General features: G+C 38.6%; 1 protein-coding gene across 3 annotated transcripts in view; it reads left to right on the top strand.

Annotated features, from left to right (window-relative positions):
- SRGAP1 (SLIT-ROBO Rho GTPase activating protein 1) overlaps positions 1-17,702 on the top strand; it is a 145,121-nt gene that overhangs the window by 102,202 nt on the left and 25,217 nt on the right. For 2 of the 3 annotated variants that reach the window (XM_083859828.1, XM_083859829.1), the window contains 9 exons: positions 530-751; positions 1,555-1,656; positions 3,338-3,535; positions 3,652-3,736; positions 8,033-8,060; positions 11,033-11,066; positions 14,216-14,276; positions 14,438-14,515; positions 16,035-16,169. In XM_083859828.1, the coding sequence (XP_083715954.1) occupies positions 530-751; positions 1,555-1,656; positions 3,338-3,535; positions 3,652-3,736; positions 8,033-8,060; positions 11,033-11,066; positions 14,216-14,276; positions 14,438-14,515; positions 16,035-16,169 (943 nt within the window). Of the gene's footprint in view, positions 1-529; positions 752-1,554; positions 1,657-3,337; positions 3,536-3,651; positions 3,737-8,032; positions 8,061-10,424; positions 10,528-11,032; positions 11,067-14,215; positions 14,277-14,437; positions 14,516-16,034; positions 16,170-17,702 lie in introns of all 3 variants that reach the window. The other variant, XM_083859830.1, reaches the window with a different exon arrangement.

Here is a 17,702-nt window from a genome sequence, read left to right as displayed (position 1 = left end):
AATATGTTAAACCCTTCCTGTTGTATCAAAAAGCATTTTAGATGGATTCCTTATGCTCAAGGTATTTGCGAAGGTTTTTGTTTGGGCACAGGCATGGTAAGCAGGAATTGCTTGAAGTTCACTTTGCTGCTGTTATTAACTTAGATGATAGTTATGTTAGGGTGTGTTTAAATGGGTGATTCAGGGCTTACAGATGATATTGATACTGAAAAGCCCACTTGTGTGTGGAGTCCCAGACTTTGATATAAATGCAGTGCCTGCACTTCTGTATCTGATAAGCAGACTGTCACACATGTACACTTGATCTCTTTTCTAAAACCATCCATTAATCTTTGCAACGGATTGAGGATACTAAATACTTACTGTCTTGACCCCAGTAGTGTATTTTAATTTACAAGATACTGTGTTAAATACTTCAAAGATAAAAAAAATTCCAGGACAGAAAATTTTAGTGATGGTGTCAGGATTGTGATATTAGGAGGGTTCCTCCTTTTAAATTTGTTTTCTTTTCCCTTTGTTGTTTTTTTAGTGTTGTGATCTTGGATACCATGCTAGTCTGAACAGAGCCCTAAGAACATACCTTTCTGCAGAGTATAACCTTGAAACCTCCAGACATGAGGGATTAGACATCATTGAAAATGCAGTTGACAGCTTGGAGCCACGCAGTGACAAGCAGAGATTCATGGAAATGTACCCCACTGCCTTTTGTCCACCAATGAAATTTGAGTTCCAATCTCATATGGGTGATGAGGTCTGTACATTGACAAGTATCCCACAGTGACTGTTTCTGTATACCAGGATAGAGAATTTATAATTTACCAAACCCTTTTACAAACAGTTTGATAAAATCTACCCAAAAGTCCATGGATCGGCAATAACATTTTGCGAAACTTGGAGCACTGTCTGTTGCTTCAAAGTTCTCATGTAAAAACTGTTAATTGTTACTCTATTCTGTATCACTCATAATGATGTTGCTGTAAATTTGCTGGCCAGCCCATGCTCAGCCCAACACCAGTGTAAGCAGTGACTTTATGTCTTTACTACCTGCATCACTCATTACAGAGTTTGTGGGTGCTATTTGAGAGCAGCTACAGAGCCACTCCAAATTATTCACGCTGCAATGCAGCCTTTCCCCCTTTCTCTTCCCCCATTTTATCATCTGGAGATTTCAAGCATACTGGGTACCCCAGTTGTACCCTATTCTGCTACACTGAAGATAGTAGCAAAGCAGAATTCGAAATCACCCATGTACATCCTTTTTTCTGAAGGTAACTCCAGGGTTTGCGTTTCTGCGTGATACAAAAGCAACAAAAAGCAGACATACAAAAGGGCTGTGCTCTTTATTCATAAGCTGTAGCACATGCTTCCACACCTTGTAACATAATACTTTAACATAAATACTTTAAATTTAGATGGGCACATTTTATTGTCAGCTTTATTAAGTTTTAATAGTTTTAGTAGGAGTTCACCTAGCTTTAAGAAGAACAACCAAAGACTATTGACTGTTTTTCTTAATTACTTGCATCTTACAGCCTTTTCTTGATTCTTTGTTAGGTTTGCCAGGTCACTGCCCAGCAACCTGTGCAAGCAGAGCTTATGCTTAGGTATCAACAACTACAGTCACGATTGGCTACACTCAAAATTGAAAATGAGGAGGTAAGACCTGTGTCTACAAGGGCTAAGCATTGAACATAATTTTCAGGAAGGTGCAGTGTTTTCTACCTTGCCAAAAGCATGTAAATGACCCTGAAGTGGCTCCAATCTGTGTAAGTGGCTTTAATTTTAAAAATCAAATACTAGCACATACGCTAGATCCTCACCTGCTTTAGAGAGGTTTGGAAATACTTTGTCTTTTACTTGTCCATACATTCACATTACGGAGTTCCATATTTTGCAGATGCTTCAGTGTAAACTTGTTAGAGCGCATATTTTTAAATTCTTGTGACAGAAAGCCATTGAGAACAGTTACTGTCTTCTGTAACCACCCTGTGTCCAGTCCTCAACTGGCTACTTCTGTAGTACAGAGGAATTTGAGCTGTCTTTTGTGGTAACTGAGTCAAGATCTCTTATGCTCTCAGCTACAGCTATTTATAAACATGACTAATGAATGCCTGTGATGGGAACAGCTCACCTAGCAAAATAAAATGCATTTTTTGGTAAAATATGGAAAAAACTATGCTGTTCTCTTCCCCCGGCTCTGGCAGTGGAAATAAAATGCACTTTTATCACAGTTAATGCAATGTTAAAGTCCTTCCATTTAAATGAGAATCTGTTCTTAAAGGAAAGCCTAGAGAAAATCTGATTTCTTCATGTACTTTACTGATAAGTTTTCAGGATGCCAGTTCTTTTTTACTCTAGTTTGTATGTTGAAAGTCTAGAACAAAGTATTTATGTTCATGAGACATGTACAGTAGTCTTAAAAAAACTCAAAACACTTGCATTGAGAAAGTCTTTAAGGTTACAGAGACAGAAGGAGAAAGATTATTTCTTTCACTGAAATGAAATGCAAGGGTGTAGAGGAAGAAATCATGTTTGATAGGCATGGAAGGGATATTTGCCTGTGTTGGAGTTGTGTGTAGAACTGTCTGTGATTTGATTGACCCTACTAGAGACTCCATCTGAAGCAAAATTGGGAAGTAAATCACATCCTTGTGAATCTTACTAGTTACTTTATTGCGCTGGTGAAACTTCTTCCTTTGTCCACAGCATCCATGCCTGGTTTTCCACTGTGAGCAGTGGTGCACCATGGGTCACTGGAAGGGCTTGGAGTCTGGTATAAATTTTTCTTTCTCAAGCCCACTCTGTCAACAATGTATTCCACTCCTGCATCTAAACAGTCTAAACATCTGCACAGTCTAAACATCTGTGCCCCTCATCGTAGCACTGCACAGTACAGGGTCACAGATTTATTTCTTGGAAGATCTCATTGATCTGGCCAGATCCAGAGGCCTGGATGTACATGTTCAATATACCTCATTGACCACATTCAGGAGAGCTGACCCTCCAGAGTAGTGTTATCTCTGTTTGCCTCCCAAATTAGAGGCCTTAATCAAATTATGTCATATTTCAGTTCTAATTTCAAACAAATGCTTGAGTGCACACCAAAGCCAACACAAGAGTACATCTGTGTTTGTGGGTTAGACCATGGTAAAGCAGAGAACTAGACAGGATACCTGTTACATAGATATCTATTACAGCACACCTAACCTTTCACATTTACACATAAGTTTGTCTGAGGGAGTGTGCCAGAGAGTTACTGTGAGTAATGAACTTCCCTTCTAAGCTGTTCCTATATACATTTATCTGGCATTTGGCAAACTCTGCTTTTTAATACCAGGTTAAGAAAACAACAGAGGCTACCCTGCAGACAATACAAGATATGGTCACCATTGAAGATTATGATGTATCAGAGTGTTTCCAGCACAGTCGCTCAACAGAGTCTGTGAAGTCAACAGTCTCTGAGACATACTTGAGTAAGCCTAGCATTGCAAAAAGAAGAGCTAACCAGCAGGAAACAGAGCAATTCTATTTCATGGTATGTTGGTTGCTTCCTTATTCATGTGATGCAGACCAAGCACCTGAAGTAAATATCCAGAAGTTCCTGGAATTTATATGTCGCGCATAGTAATAGATTCATCTGCATCTCTACAGAAATTCAGAGAATATCTGGAAGGTAGCAATCTCATCACAAAACTTCAAGCAAAACATGACTTGCTGCAGAGGACACTCGGAGAAGGTAAATATCACACAATAAACTGAAAAGTGATTCCAAATTGTACAGTGAACCTACTGAAATGCCAAAGATATTCAGGGAAAAAAATTACAAAACTTAAAGCTTAATTGTTGAATAAGCATAGGTTTGATTTTTACCAGTCACAGTTTTGGCACAGTGGTAAGAGTACACAGAGTAAATTGTTTTTATTTCTTCAACACATACTTATTTCTGCTGCACAGATGTTTAGACAAATGACTCTATTTGGCAACAGAACTATTGAATGAAAAATCTCCTGTCTGAAAGGAGAGCGACACAGTCTGCAGATTGACCTGTGACAAATTTACTACTGCTACATCCTACCAATTTCTGTTCACTTGAGTTTTTTTAAGACTTGAGGGAGAGTGATCTTTTTTAAGCATACGGAATTATCCAGGATGCATCTCGTACCTAGTAGATAGACCTACCTGCAATAGACCTAGTACAGCATTTCTAACACATGAACACTAATGTCCTTCTTGCAGCCTAAGAACTCAGTGGAGCATTTATCAATCAAAGGTTAAAGGTGAAATCCTGACCTCACTAATGTCAGTAGTGAGTTTCTTACAGACTTAATTTAGTGTTGTTTTTAACGAAGTGTTTGCATATTGTAAACATAAGTGAATGAAAACTTCATTAATAGCTCTATACCTGTTGGTTATCATTATTGCACATAAAATTATTCCATTATAAATTACAGTAGCAGAGAATTATCCATTGTCCTGAATGCTCCCCACAGGTTTTAAAAAGTATGTCTTAAAATCTAAACCAAGTCAGCAGAAGTAAAGATCAAATGAAGTAAAGCTGAATTAAGGCAGTGATGAATCACACCCTATGCACAACTCCAGCCTATCTCTTACCAGCTCTCGCAACAGACACTTCCTCATGCACCAAAGGGAGAAGGGGAATTGCAGTACAAACCTTGAGGATTAGACACACAGAGTGGAACAGACTTGAGAGGAAGTGAGATTACACCACACAGAACAAAAATCGTCTCCTGGAGGTTAAAGACTGTGATTTAAAGTTTAGACTCAAGAAAGGAAACCTGTTTGCTAAAATAATGACTCTAAAAGATGGATCAACTTTTTTCTTTTTACTGCCAAGTATGTGTTGTTAATCACATCTTTTCTTGCTTTTAATACAAAAGCCCAGGTCCCCAAATCCCATGGAGGTGCCTGTACAGCTATTAACAGTTCAGTGGCTATAACCCAAACAAAGCCCATGTCCAGGGAGGACTGAGGTTGGGGGTAGAATATAAGCAGCATTTTCTTTCAAAACTGAACTGTAGAAGATGATAGCTGTTTTTAGACAGCTACTTATGTTATCTTCTTTCTCATTGAAGTTTTCATTTAATAGATTATTATTATTTTGAATGAATGTGGTGAGCAGTTTATTCACACAGAGCAGTGTGCAGCTGACTTTAGTCAAAAAAGAGGACATTTTTCTTCTGGAAGCTCATTGAAAATGTATTTGGAAAAATACAGTGAAAGGGAGGGAGAAAAAGGCCACAAAATCTGCTGCATAAACCATGTTGGAAAAAAGCAAGGAAAGAATTGTTTGAAAGGAAACCTAAAGAAAAACTCAGCAGGGTGACCTAAGTGATAAATTGCCATTAGGCTCTGGGCCATTCTACCATGCTGAGGCATGCTTGGATTATTCTGTTTGAAGAGTTCCCTTCCCTTACACACCATCTGTAACCCCCACATAGTTAATCCATGTTGCCCACAATGGTTTTGCACATATTTGTTGTCCCAACACCAAAGCATAGCACATACAAATAGTACCTCAAACATACACATTTACATTCAAAGCTGATATTTGGAGGGAAAGCCATCATTGTTACAGATTAAAAAGTTCTAGTGCTTCCTTCAGTTGAGGCATGTCCTGCATTGAAATGCCCATGCCTGAAATGGAGGACCTGGATTCTGAAAGTTTCTTGAATGGGGAGGATTGAAAGGATTGAATTACAGTGGAATTGTGAATGTTGTTGCTGTAGGTAATATAGAAATGGATTTGTAGGACATGAACTGCTCCCTTGCTCCCCTCAAACTGCCTTTTCTGGAAACTTTCATGTCAGCAAGACTGCAGACAGATAACACAGTGCGCTGTGTTAAATAAAGCTAGGAAGAAGGAGAGGATTGTTTCAGCTGCAAGTTTTCCTTTGACACCCTTTCTTGCTTTTATTCAAGACTATACAGTGTAAGGATATAGGCTGGGTAGATCCAGGTTCCCATCTGGTGTCCACAATGTTGACACCATTTGGCTTCTATTCTGGTTCATCACCTGCCTACTACAGTCTTGCTGTTTATGATAGCAGCAGCATACATATTCATGATCTGCACAGGGAAGATAGATGAAGTACTCTATGCTGAATCTGCATCTACAGACTTGGAAAGTAAATAAGAAACACTCAAATGAAATTGATACTAAACGTAGGAAGCACACAGATGCGCATATTAGTCCTGATCCAAAGGTTCATCTATTGAAAGAAGAAATTAACAAAGCAAAGGGAAATGCAAGACAGAAAACAAGGATTTGTAGAAGAAATTGCCTCGAAGGCCCAGACACTTTTTGCCCTAAACTGTTAAATAAGATGTGTTTGAAATCCCCCAGGAACAGCATTTGTAACATCTTATGTTTTACTAACATTTATTATTGGGATTCTTAGTCTCAGTGAATTTCCCGTAGTAACCTGAGTAGGGGGAAGTCCCTGGCTTACTCTTTTTCTGTCATAGGTTATTATTCATACTCTTCTTTGATCTGTGTTTTTCACCTATCTAAAATAGATGCCAACAAGATTCACATGTCTTACTGTCAGAGATTGTTCCCAGAGCTTTCTGTTTGTGCTGCTTTGAGGGGGTCCACGCTCTTTTAGTACTGCAAAATATATTTTCAGATTAGGGTCTTCCGTAGTACGCAGTACTTTACACGCGTCTGAACAATGGCACATAATACTATGTTTTTCATATAAATGTTTTTCATATCAATTTCATATCGTTCTTTCTGGAGTCTGAAAAGTTGGTTTGATGTCACTTTCAAATAGGGAAGTGTACTTAGACTTAGCGCAAGTGAAACTCAGAGTGCTTTTCAGAGGTCATATCCATAGTTCTGTTCACTGGCACAGGTGTTTAATTCTTCCTTAACATCTTGCTTGAACCTCTTAATAGTGAATTTTGTTTGCACTGCGTGTCACTTTACCCCTTTAAAGGGCTTCATAGTTTTGACAGGATTTGATACAAAACTATTTCAGTCATCCGCACAGTGCTCTGCCTCCTTAGCTGCTGTGATCTCTCAGGATATTAATAAATGCCTTATGGATTACATAAATGGTCCTAATGGGAAGGCTTGAGTAAATGGCTGTTATTTTTTTTGCCATGATGAAAAAATACCATTATAGTCAACCGGGTTTCCCTTTTTTTCACTAGTTTTTGATCAATGAGAATATTTTGCCACTTTATCTCCATGGCTGTTTAGTTTCTTTAGTCACCTCCTGTGAAGAAAGTGATCAGTGCCTTTGAAAGCTCAAGTTAAATTAATTGAACTGATTCATTGTTATCCAGTATTTTGCTGACATGTTCAAAGATTTTAAATAAATTAATAGGGCAAAATCTCCCTTTGGCAATGCTGGTCTCATTGGAACTTACCATACCATGATCTTTGTCCTGTTTCATTATTTTGCTTTTCATTATTATGAGTCAGTCATGCCTGATTTACTGGTCTGATGATCTGCAAAAGAGCCTTTCTGGAGTATGATATTTGCTTCTTTACAATTTCCTGCAGTTCTCTGTGGCGTTTCTCAGTGATAGTGTTGTACTTTTTTCCTGCAATACACAGAGAAGAGAATAGGGAGTCTTTTAATAACTACTCATGTCCAGAGCCCTGCATTTTCAGCACTGAACAGGTTTAGGCACAAGGCGCAGGGGGAGATGTAATCTAATCTTGGCACAGCTCTATTTCCATACTGATTTAGCCACTGAAACGTATGAGCACCAACAATAGACATTGTTTGAAATTCTACTTGAAATTATTTACAGTATCAAATGGCTCTACATCTTTGGGCAGGCTTCTTAAAAGTTGTTCCATAACATGGGTTTTGTTTGTATTTTAAGTGGAACTGTGGACATAGTAGGTAACTACAGTGCTCTGTTTGTTGTATAGTTGTATAGCTTTGCTGGTAGTATGAAAGTTAAGGCTAAAAATAATTTGCTAAGTATAATTTAGATACAAGAATTTCAACCTGAAACCTACAAATCATTGTTTCCTATTTATTGAACTTTCTAGGTCACAGGGCTGAATACATGACAACAAGGTAAGATTTTTTTTACTTGGTTTTGAGTTTTAAAATAGGTAAAATCTTAGAATTTACAAATTATAGAACAACTTCATAAGACTTGTTGCTGTTGTTATATAAATTGTGTACAGATCCTGTGTGTTTTAACATTCAGCATTTCTGTTTCAGCATGCTGATGAGTAAAGGATCAGACCATTCCTCTTCCTCATTTTTGTGAGCTGCTTTGGCCAGTGTCGAGGGTGGGACAAGCTGGGAGATCATTAAAAATATTTGTGAATCACACATCAAATTTGGAAGTTACAGGGCGCTTTAGTGCTCAAAAAGAAATATTTTTCAATTGTCAGAGATACTTTGCCTCTGATATTTGTCATTCACTTGGTAAGGATACACAGTTTGAAAGAGCCTGATAGGAAGATCAATTTGGGCAGCGGGCTGTGTCTTTGATAACCTCACTCTGGACACAAATACCTGCCTCCCTCAGCACCCTTGTGTTCCATACTTAAATGGCTCTATATATCCACAGAAGAGAAGGGATTCAGTGTTAGACTTCCCAGATCTGGGCTGCACATACCTCTTCCGTTGTGTAATATCACACCTTTGAAGCTGCCTCCAGATATAAACCCAGATAAGCTCTGCAGCCCCTAGAGACTAGGAGGGAGCAATGGCAACTGCTTGGATTTGCAGCTGCCACTTGTATGTATCACTGCTACGGGCAGTGGGCCCTGCTAAAGCAGGAACATCCAGCCCAGGTTCCTTAATCTCTCTCTTCCCTTCCTTTTCCATGCAATACATCCTTGCCCAGTGCCTTCAAGAGCCATCTTTCCTGGTCCCAGTGTTCCCAGGACATCTCTACAGACTTTACACCAGATTTTCTCCCACTACTCCATGTTCTTTTCTAGTTCTGTAAAGCTGAACTTACTCAACTACTTTCCTTACATGACCTCAGTTGAAAAGCAGTTACAAATCAAAGCATTCTTCCCAACTGACATTAATGACATTAATTCTGACAACTGTACCTTTAACTCTGCCTCCAGGTGCTACCATTCCAGGAATGCATGGAAATAAGCAAGTTTATGTCTAATGAGAAAAATGTCCTTTCTTGACTCCAGTGCAGGCAACTCATCAGGCTCACATCATCCTAAGTTCTCTGCTGTGTAAACAGCTGAATGGAGATGGTGGATTTAGGCAATGATTTTACCTTAGTGTGGGGGAGCAGTGGAGCCATCTTACCTCATATCTCCTTACAGCTGGTTACTTAGAGAAAGATCCTCTGAGGAGTAGGGCCTGCCCATCTGTTTCTCAGCACCAGCTCCTGGGCTTTGGCTGGGCCCTGCCTGTTGCTCCAAGGTTCAGTTATGTTTCTGGACTGTGAGACATGCAAACAGAAATAGTCTTTAAGGTCAAAGCTAAATTGTAGAAGGGAAGAGGATATCTTTAAAGATGAGTTTAAATAGCAGATAGTACTCAAACAAAATAAAGTCCCACTGCTGAATGCTTATATGCCTTGTTGTTTCTCACTGATCCCCAAAAAACATTTGATTTTTTGCTAAGTCCAGAAAAACCTATAGAAACTGCTGGTGCATGGGAACTAAGGAAGCTGTTGGCATGTAGCTATTGGCATGACATTCACAAAGTAGTTTGTGACCTAGAGAGCAGTATTTATTTCCTGTAATCTCTCTCAATTGTAGTCACCACATGTGTAACACACTAGGTAAAGTTTTGCAGACCAAAATACTGTCTTTTTCTTTACTTCTTTGTGTGTTATGCTGGTTTTATTTATTTGTTCAAGCTGATACACTTTTAATTCTGTTAGCTAATTAAGCAAGGTGTTTCTTTTCATGTGTGAAGTTGTTGATGGCTGGATGTGCAAGGCTAAAGCTGTTTAACCTTCCTAGCTCTAGCTGAAAATGCAGACTGGTTTTGAAGCATCTTAGGAGTGTGCTGAACAGCTTTAATTTCCATTTGAAATTTCTCCATCATGAAGGAACTTTTCTGATTGATAAGAGGTGCTTCTAGTGGTCTGCAGTGTCCTGTCATGGCTGGCAGGATGAATTCCAGTGGTTGCCACACATTTTATGCGTGACCACAACAAAAAAGGCCATTCCAATTATGCGATTTTTGGAATAAATTCATATGGTAAAACTGCAGTAGAGGGATTAATAAAGAATGTCATTATTTATCCATAAGTAATTTTTTTAATGGGGGAGTTTTCCACTCCTTAATGTGTTATACTTAAATTTGATGGAAAGTCTTTATTTGATAAATACTGTGTTTATTGCTCCCTTTACAATGTTCTGTTGTTTTGCCATGAGCTTACAGACATTTCATTTCTTCGTGTGACTTAATTCTACCTTGCTCAGTAATCATATTCCCTTCCCTTAGGCCTCCAAATCTTCCCCCTAAGCCCCAGAAACACAGGAAGCCCAGACCCCGATCACAGTATAGTGCTAAGTTGTTTAATGGTGATTTGGAGTCGTTCATCAAGGTACTGGCACCAGCCACCCCAGTGGCTGATCTCAACACTTCTTACTATAATGGTCACCAGCTCATAAAAGCTGAGGCAGATCATTATGTTTAAGTCTGTCCTGGGGCTCTTCTTTCCCAGTTGATCAATATAATACTTCCTGAAGTCAAAGGGAAAGAGGGGAATTAGTTTCTCACATTAACCTCTACAGTTTTGTTAATCAAGTAGGAATAGTATTGTCAGCCTGCTTTTAATAGGAAACTTAGCTTCATGTAGAAGATAGGATGTAGTGGTGCATCCCATAACTTACCACAATTTCCTGCTTGCTCTTTTCATAACATCCAGTGTTCAAAGTCTGTGGAGAAGCAGTATTTCCCTGGGTTTGATATCCATATTTTGATTTCCTATGACTTTAGGAATTTATTATATTGTGTGAAATTGTGATCACCACTGTTCTGGATCTGTATCTTTGCTGTATTTACTATCTTCTTCTTTCTTATACTTTTATTTCTAATAATGCTTCTAGCCGAGGCCGAAGGAACTCTCACACGAGACATCAGGTATAGTTCTAGTGACAAGAGAACCAGCTCTGCCTCGCTCTTGGGTTGCATTCCTGCCTGGCTCAAAATAAGTTCTTTCAAAGACCTGGAGGGAGAAGTTTGCATTAAGAAATGAGTGTACAAATATAGCAGGCAAAACTAAACCAGAGCAGAACTCTGGAGGGACTGTAGTTTTAAATGATGTCGTTTTTTCTTACTCATTTTTAAGGACCAGCCCATCCAGTGCCTCTGGATGCTAGCTGACACAGCTACAGGAAAGAAATCTTTTAAAAATTGTAAAAATACATTTATAAATGCAGTGAAAAAATCTTGACTGCAAGCTCTGTGAATTGGGTTTGAATGTTACAGGGATTTCTTTTTTCTTGTTCAGTACAGCTAGTGGCAAATGTTTTGCAGAACAAATTCTGTGCTCAGTGGCACTGTACTGATTTAGCTGTCTTTGAATCAAACTTTCAGTCATCCTCAGTACAACTAAAGGGGAAACAATTATTATTTTTTATTATTATTGTTACACAGGAGGTGCCAAGAAACGTAAAGACTGAGAAATCATCACATGATGAAATAGAAGAGTGTCATGAGCAGTTTCTTGCTTAAGGGTGAAAGTAGGCAAGGAAACAGAAATTCTCACCACGAGAGCCCATAGACTAGAGAAGGACAAAGCAAATCAGAAGAAATGGTACCTCATCATTTTCCCTCACAGAGACAAGGGTTCTAACACATGGCAGTGTGGCTGACAGGGCTTACTTGCAAGTGGAGAGTCCTACATAATCTATCTTTCAAAAGGAAAGAGGTCAGAAAAGCTGGTAGCCTTGTGACAGATTTGCCACTGTGGGAGCTACATTAGGACAGCATCTCTGCCCAAAATCCATGTCATTCCTGATAGGGATGAGTCATTTTGACAGGCACAGCTAGTGAAATACAGTATCACACCAAACTGCTTTTTGTAGAGTTTTGCATCGTAAGAAATTATAACCAGTCACAAGCATACATTCACTGACTACACATGTCGGATTAAATTCACAGTAGCAGTAGGGTCACTGTTCCTGACACTCACCAACACAGATTTTTACTTCAAATTATTTTCCTTTGATTAGATCCAGAAGGCAAAGCTGTTAGTTTAGATTATTTCAGGGTATTACTTAAGTACAAAGTTTTGTGTGGTTCTGAACAGATTGTCCAAAACCAAGTATGAGAGTGATTTGGGTTTTGAGTTTTTTTGTAATTTCTTACTGCAAACACTATCTTTTCCTAGGCTTTACATTCTTTGCATGAACCAGTGTACTAACAGGAGATGTGGGTGCATGTTGTGCATTTTTTCTAATACTCTGCTTTTCTGGAGAGCCAGGCTGCTCAGTGTTGGTGAAGATGATGATGTTCCTGGATTTAACAACTGATGTGTTCCAAGGGTTTTTTTATTTAGCTGTTATTGAACCATGACACAAGTCAAAGAGGAAATGCTAATCCAGCCATTACTGGTTATTGGCTAGCCAGTCTTTGCTAGGTTTTCACTTAAAAGACAAACAAGGCACAATTTAAATAGCATGGTTAGCGATAACAGTCTTTTGTAAGCCCCACTAAAGCAGCACAGAATACACATAAGATTAGGGAGTTAGGTTACCTCAGGAAGTGGAATGTTTCATTGCTTTACTGTATGTTATTTTTCAAACTTTTTAGTTGTTTTTTTCTGCTTGAGCTTAATTCATAGACTTCCCGTTAGTGTAGTTTAGCATGAAAATGAAGTACTAACTTGTAAGAGGAAATGGGTATTCTGAATTATAAGGTGCTTTTGAATTAATGATTTTATAATTCAGACTGATTTTATACTAAAGTTCCAAAGGAATTAGTCAATTCTCTGAGCACTTACATATTGGAAATTCATTTGGAAAGAAAAATTACAGTTTCCATGACAAGAAATTCTAAAATTATTTATGAAACAGTAATTTCTGCAGCTTAAGTGCCAACTTTTCCAAATAATTTTAATCATATCATTTATGTCTTTAATCTGTATTTGATAACTTGTGGTCACTAGTGTGCTTGGATGAAAATATCCTTTTTTTTTAAGTGCCAAAACAAAAGGTTTCCAATGGTTCTTTTGGAAAATAAGCCGTTTAAAAGAAAAAAAAGACAAGTAACTCACTGAAAATTAGTGTGTAGTCATCTTCTCCCCCTCCCGTCACAAATACTTTTTATCCTTTTTTAAAACCCTTCTGTGTAATTAAAAATGCAGCTACAAACCTAGTGCTGTATCATTGCTGAGGTGAGGAGCTGTGATTCCTGAGCTTTGCCAGTGGCAGGTTTGGAGATACAGGCTGTGACCCCCCTTTCCCACTAACCCTGTGCGTAGAGATAAAGCAGCTGAACCACATGCTCAGCTCAAAGTAGCTGCAATTCACCACCTGGGGATTACAAACCATTTAGAGCAGCCAGAAACAGCATGCCAGGCCATCACCTGCCCCATGGCAGGGCACACAAACCAGCAGAGCCCATAGCAGTGCTCTCAGTCAGGAGGGAGACTTTGTGGTACCCCATGCAATGTCATTTGGTGGCTCTGCTGCAAGAATGTTTCTGATAGTCCAGAAAACCCAGGAAAGCCTTGTAAACTGTTTGTGATAAACTTTTTACAAAACAAAACAAAAAAAACCCTACCAAACAACAACAAAAAAAAACCTCATTGAGGAATTGGCTCCTGTCTAATTAGGTCCATATAGGATTTTCTTCACAATGAAAAGAAAGGTCACTTAAATGGATGCAGAGGGATCATCTTCATCATGAATTATTATTCTTAATAATAATCTTTTTCAAAGGCAGATTTACTGCTTTCACTCATTTTGCTTCAAAAATCTAAAATGCATGCACGAGCTTAGATGTCACATACAGTGTTAGCCAGATCTAGTGATAGAAATAGAAAACTAAACTTCCCAGTTAAATTATTTTAAGAGCCATCATCCTTTTCTTCACCTGTTCCTTTTCCTCCCTCCCTAAATGGGAAGAGAACTCTGTTAGAAGTAGTATTTTTTCTTAAGTGTTTTTTTGCCAGCACTGTATGTCCATCTAGACTGACCAAGAAAGTGCATTTTCACACTGAGGCCATAGCAGGGAGGTTCCTCTTTCTGATCTGCAGCTTACTCATTCTGCTCTTGTTTTTGCAGGATTCAGGGCAAGTCATTCCTCTTATTGTGGAAAGCTGTATCAGATTTATAAATTTATATGGTAAGCTCGGAAAAAAACTATGTCATTTCAATATTGCCCTGTTGTTTTTGTATCTCTTTTACATTACTCATTTAGCACCACAACTTTGTTTTTAAAATACAGATTTAAAGTATCTTAAAAATAAATTAATTTTTCACCACTGTATCCCATCTTCTCTGCAGGTCTTCAGCATCAGGGAATTTTTAGAGTGTCTGGTTCCCAGGTGGAAGTCAATGATATTAAAAATTCATTTGAGAGAGGTAATTGGATTTTTATTTATTTGAGCACCTTAATATCTGACATTTGAAAGTCTTCTCAATTATAATTACTTTCTTTGCTGTTTAGATATATTGTCTGTACTGTGTGTACTGCACCTAGAACTTTGCACCATCACATGCTTAATGTGAAGTACAATGATAACATGTGCATGTTTTCCCCCCCCATTATGTCCCAGGAGCTTGAGGGTTTTTCTGATTTTGTTTAGCCAAGACATAGGACTCTTCTATCAACTGTAAACATTAATTTTTTGTTAATGGTAAAGTGCAAATAATAGTTTTTGTATATTTTATTTTAAAGATCCTCATAAAAGAAAGGTAATGGGTTTAATTTGATTCAAGAAACTACTTAATGAACTTTGAAAGTCCTGTTGCTTGATCTTCTGGAATACAAGTGCTCAACTTTCTGGTCCCTCTGCCACAGTTGCATCACAATCCAGGAAGATAGGGGGTAAAAAAAAAAAATCATTCCATATTTCATTCCCAAAGGAAACTTCAGCCCCAGAGGAGTAATTACATGAAAAATGCCAGGAAGTAAAACCAGCTTTTTCAGTATCAGTGGCTTGCAACACCCAGCTTAGGACTGCTCTGCTAGGGAAACCAGGATTCAGCCATCCTCCAACTGTATTAAAGCAATACTTGTTACAAATCTTTTAAATCCTGCATTCTTTTTTTCTTGAGTTTTAAAAGCTGGGTTGTTTTAATTTCTGGGGAAAATTAAAACTTCTGCAGATCATCTGCTAATGACAAAACCCTTGGAGTAAGAAGTCTTGTGACTAAAAGCATGAAAAAATATTCAGTGTTTTGCTCCTCAGTATTAGTTATATATATCTTGTTAAACCTGGTCTTTTCTTTCACAAGTTACATAAAGCAGCCCTTTTCACTTGCTAAGTGAAGCCATATCCCTCCATTCTGCACCTTTTAAATCTGCTTATTTTTAACCCCTCCTCCTAGGTAGTGTTATCCTTGAAGATACATACATTTTAAAGTGTTTCAAAATAGAGATTAAGCCTTTAAAATTACATAAATAAAATAGTGCAGTCATGGCTGAGGTTTCAGTTAGGTTTTCAACAAAATGGTTGCACAAATTCCTGATGTTTTAACTTTTTAGAATGAAGACACGTTTTCAATTCAATGAGTGATCTTAATTGCATTTTTTTATGTAGGGCTCCAAAGAATAGTCTGCAAAACTCTATTCAATTAAGAGCATTTGCCTTTTTTATTTTACTAACTGTAAATCACAGCATGTCCATAAATATCTAACTGGAAGTTCAGGACCTAAGAGATCACTAGGTTATGTAATTTTAAGAAAGCTTTACTTAGGCTGCCTTTTTTTAGTTTAATCATAGCCTAGGATTTCTAAATCAGTGTTTATTATCTTACTTGAATGCTTGCATTGCCACCTCCCACACACTAAAAACAAACCCGCCCAAAATGTCACTCACTTATAAAAATGTTCTATGCTTCTGCATGTGTGTTTCATTCACTTTATTTATTTTTTAAGGTGAAAATCCTTTGGCAGATGACCAAAGTAACCATGACATTAACTCAGTTGCTGGAGTACTGAAGCTCTATTTCCGAGGGCTGGAAAATCCTGTCTTTCCTAAGGAAAGATTTAATGATCTTATTTCTTGTATCAGTAAGTAGAAATTTCTGGTTTTTCTCAATAGAATTTTACTTTCAGGTACACAGTAGTAGCCTGAAAAAAGAGCTAACTTCACAGATTTTCCTGAGATTATTTGTTTGCCACATGTAGCAGTCTGGCTCAGTTGTTAGTCATACTCACAGCTGTGGTTGTTCCCTTTTTCCGTTGGGATTTATGTACAGTACAGTTCTTTGTTCAATAGAGCAAGAATATCTTTTGGTATACAAGGGATAGTTAAGTTTAAACGCATTATTATTTTCCTCTGTGCACTGAGGCAGACAGAAGTGCATGAAGTCATGAACATGCAAGCAGGTTGTGTTACTTTCCAAGGTTTTCATGCCCCACAGCTTGGGGCCAGAACTGGTGAATACGTAACTAACTGCTCAAGATTGTGTGATTCTGGGCTTTTATTGTGCTCAGCTGAAAACCACGGATCCAACCCAGAAAACTGTTCAGCGCAGGGATGGAGGGGAACAGCTGAGTGTTGTCTGCAGGAGAGCCTGGTCTGCCTTCCCACACACAAGCTGTAATGGGAGCCCTTGGAGGAGTGTCACATGCTCTGTGTGCTGCTGGTGCTCATAGCCAGACACAGAGAGGTTGGAGTAATTTGGAAAGTTGTCAGTGGATGAGTGAATTGCTCTGACATGCACAAAACCTCTTCCAGTTCACTGACCCCTGCAGGTGTTGAGGGGTGAGGCCAAGCCAGCCATCAGTAGACTTGCTGTTGCCTGTGGGCGCAGTGGTCAGAGGAGCTTTGAGGAAGAATTTCCTTTCTACCTTTCCTTTATACCTTGCCTCCTTCAACCCAGTGGAAAAAGAGGCAGTTTCACAGGTAATGAGAGCCTGTCCTTTGAGATATTAATTAGGTCAAGTTCTCCAAACTTATTTTGGCAGAAGTCTCAGCCCAGCAGGCAGGGCCACCAATTGATGGGTGCACAGTGTCCCAGGCTGGCATTCAGATGTGGGTTTTGGCTCCCAACTTGGGGGACACCATGTGTGGTTTGCTTCCCACATAGTGAGGATTGCAGTCATTCCTCCAGGAGGTTACAAATCCGTGGATCACTGTGACCACGTCTATGTGCAGTGTTCTGTGTTTCGTTTCTTTTTGCAGGATTTTCTGCAGCTGTTGCTATTTACAGACTTGGTGGCACTGAGAAGTCCTAAAGACCTGAAAACCACAGTTTATCAGTCTGATCCCTGATACTGAGCAGGACACTGTCTTTTTAGGAAGCATAATCCTGGTTCTGCTTCAGTTCACCTTTAACTGACTGTGGTGCCACAGCCCAGAAAATCTCTGCAAGTCATAGAAATTGAAATCTAGAAGAGGATCATTTTGACTGAGGGATTTTCAGCATGACAGGGATGATAGAACTTTACCTAATAGTCCTGCACCTGTTTCCATAACTTCGAGATGAATTAAAGCCTATCTGCTGGAAAAATTTGTTGATTTATTTTGGTTGATAGAAAATCTACCACATTCTTAGGTAAGCTGTTCAAATGAATAATCGCTTTCATCATGAAACATTT

The sequence above is a fragment of the Zosterops lateralis genome (genome assembly GCF_965231275.1).
Source record: "Zosterops lateralis genome assembly, chromosome: 4".
NCBI lineage: Eukaryota > Metazoa > Chordata > Aves > Passeriformes > Zosteropidae > Zosterops > Zosterops lateralis.
Note: the sequence above shows the minus strand (reverse complement) of the source record. Positions and strands in the feature narration are given on the sequence as shown.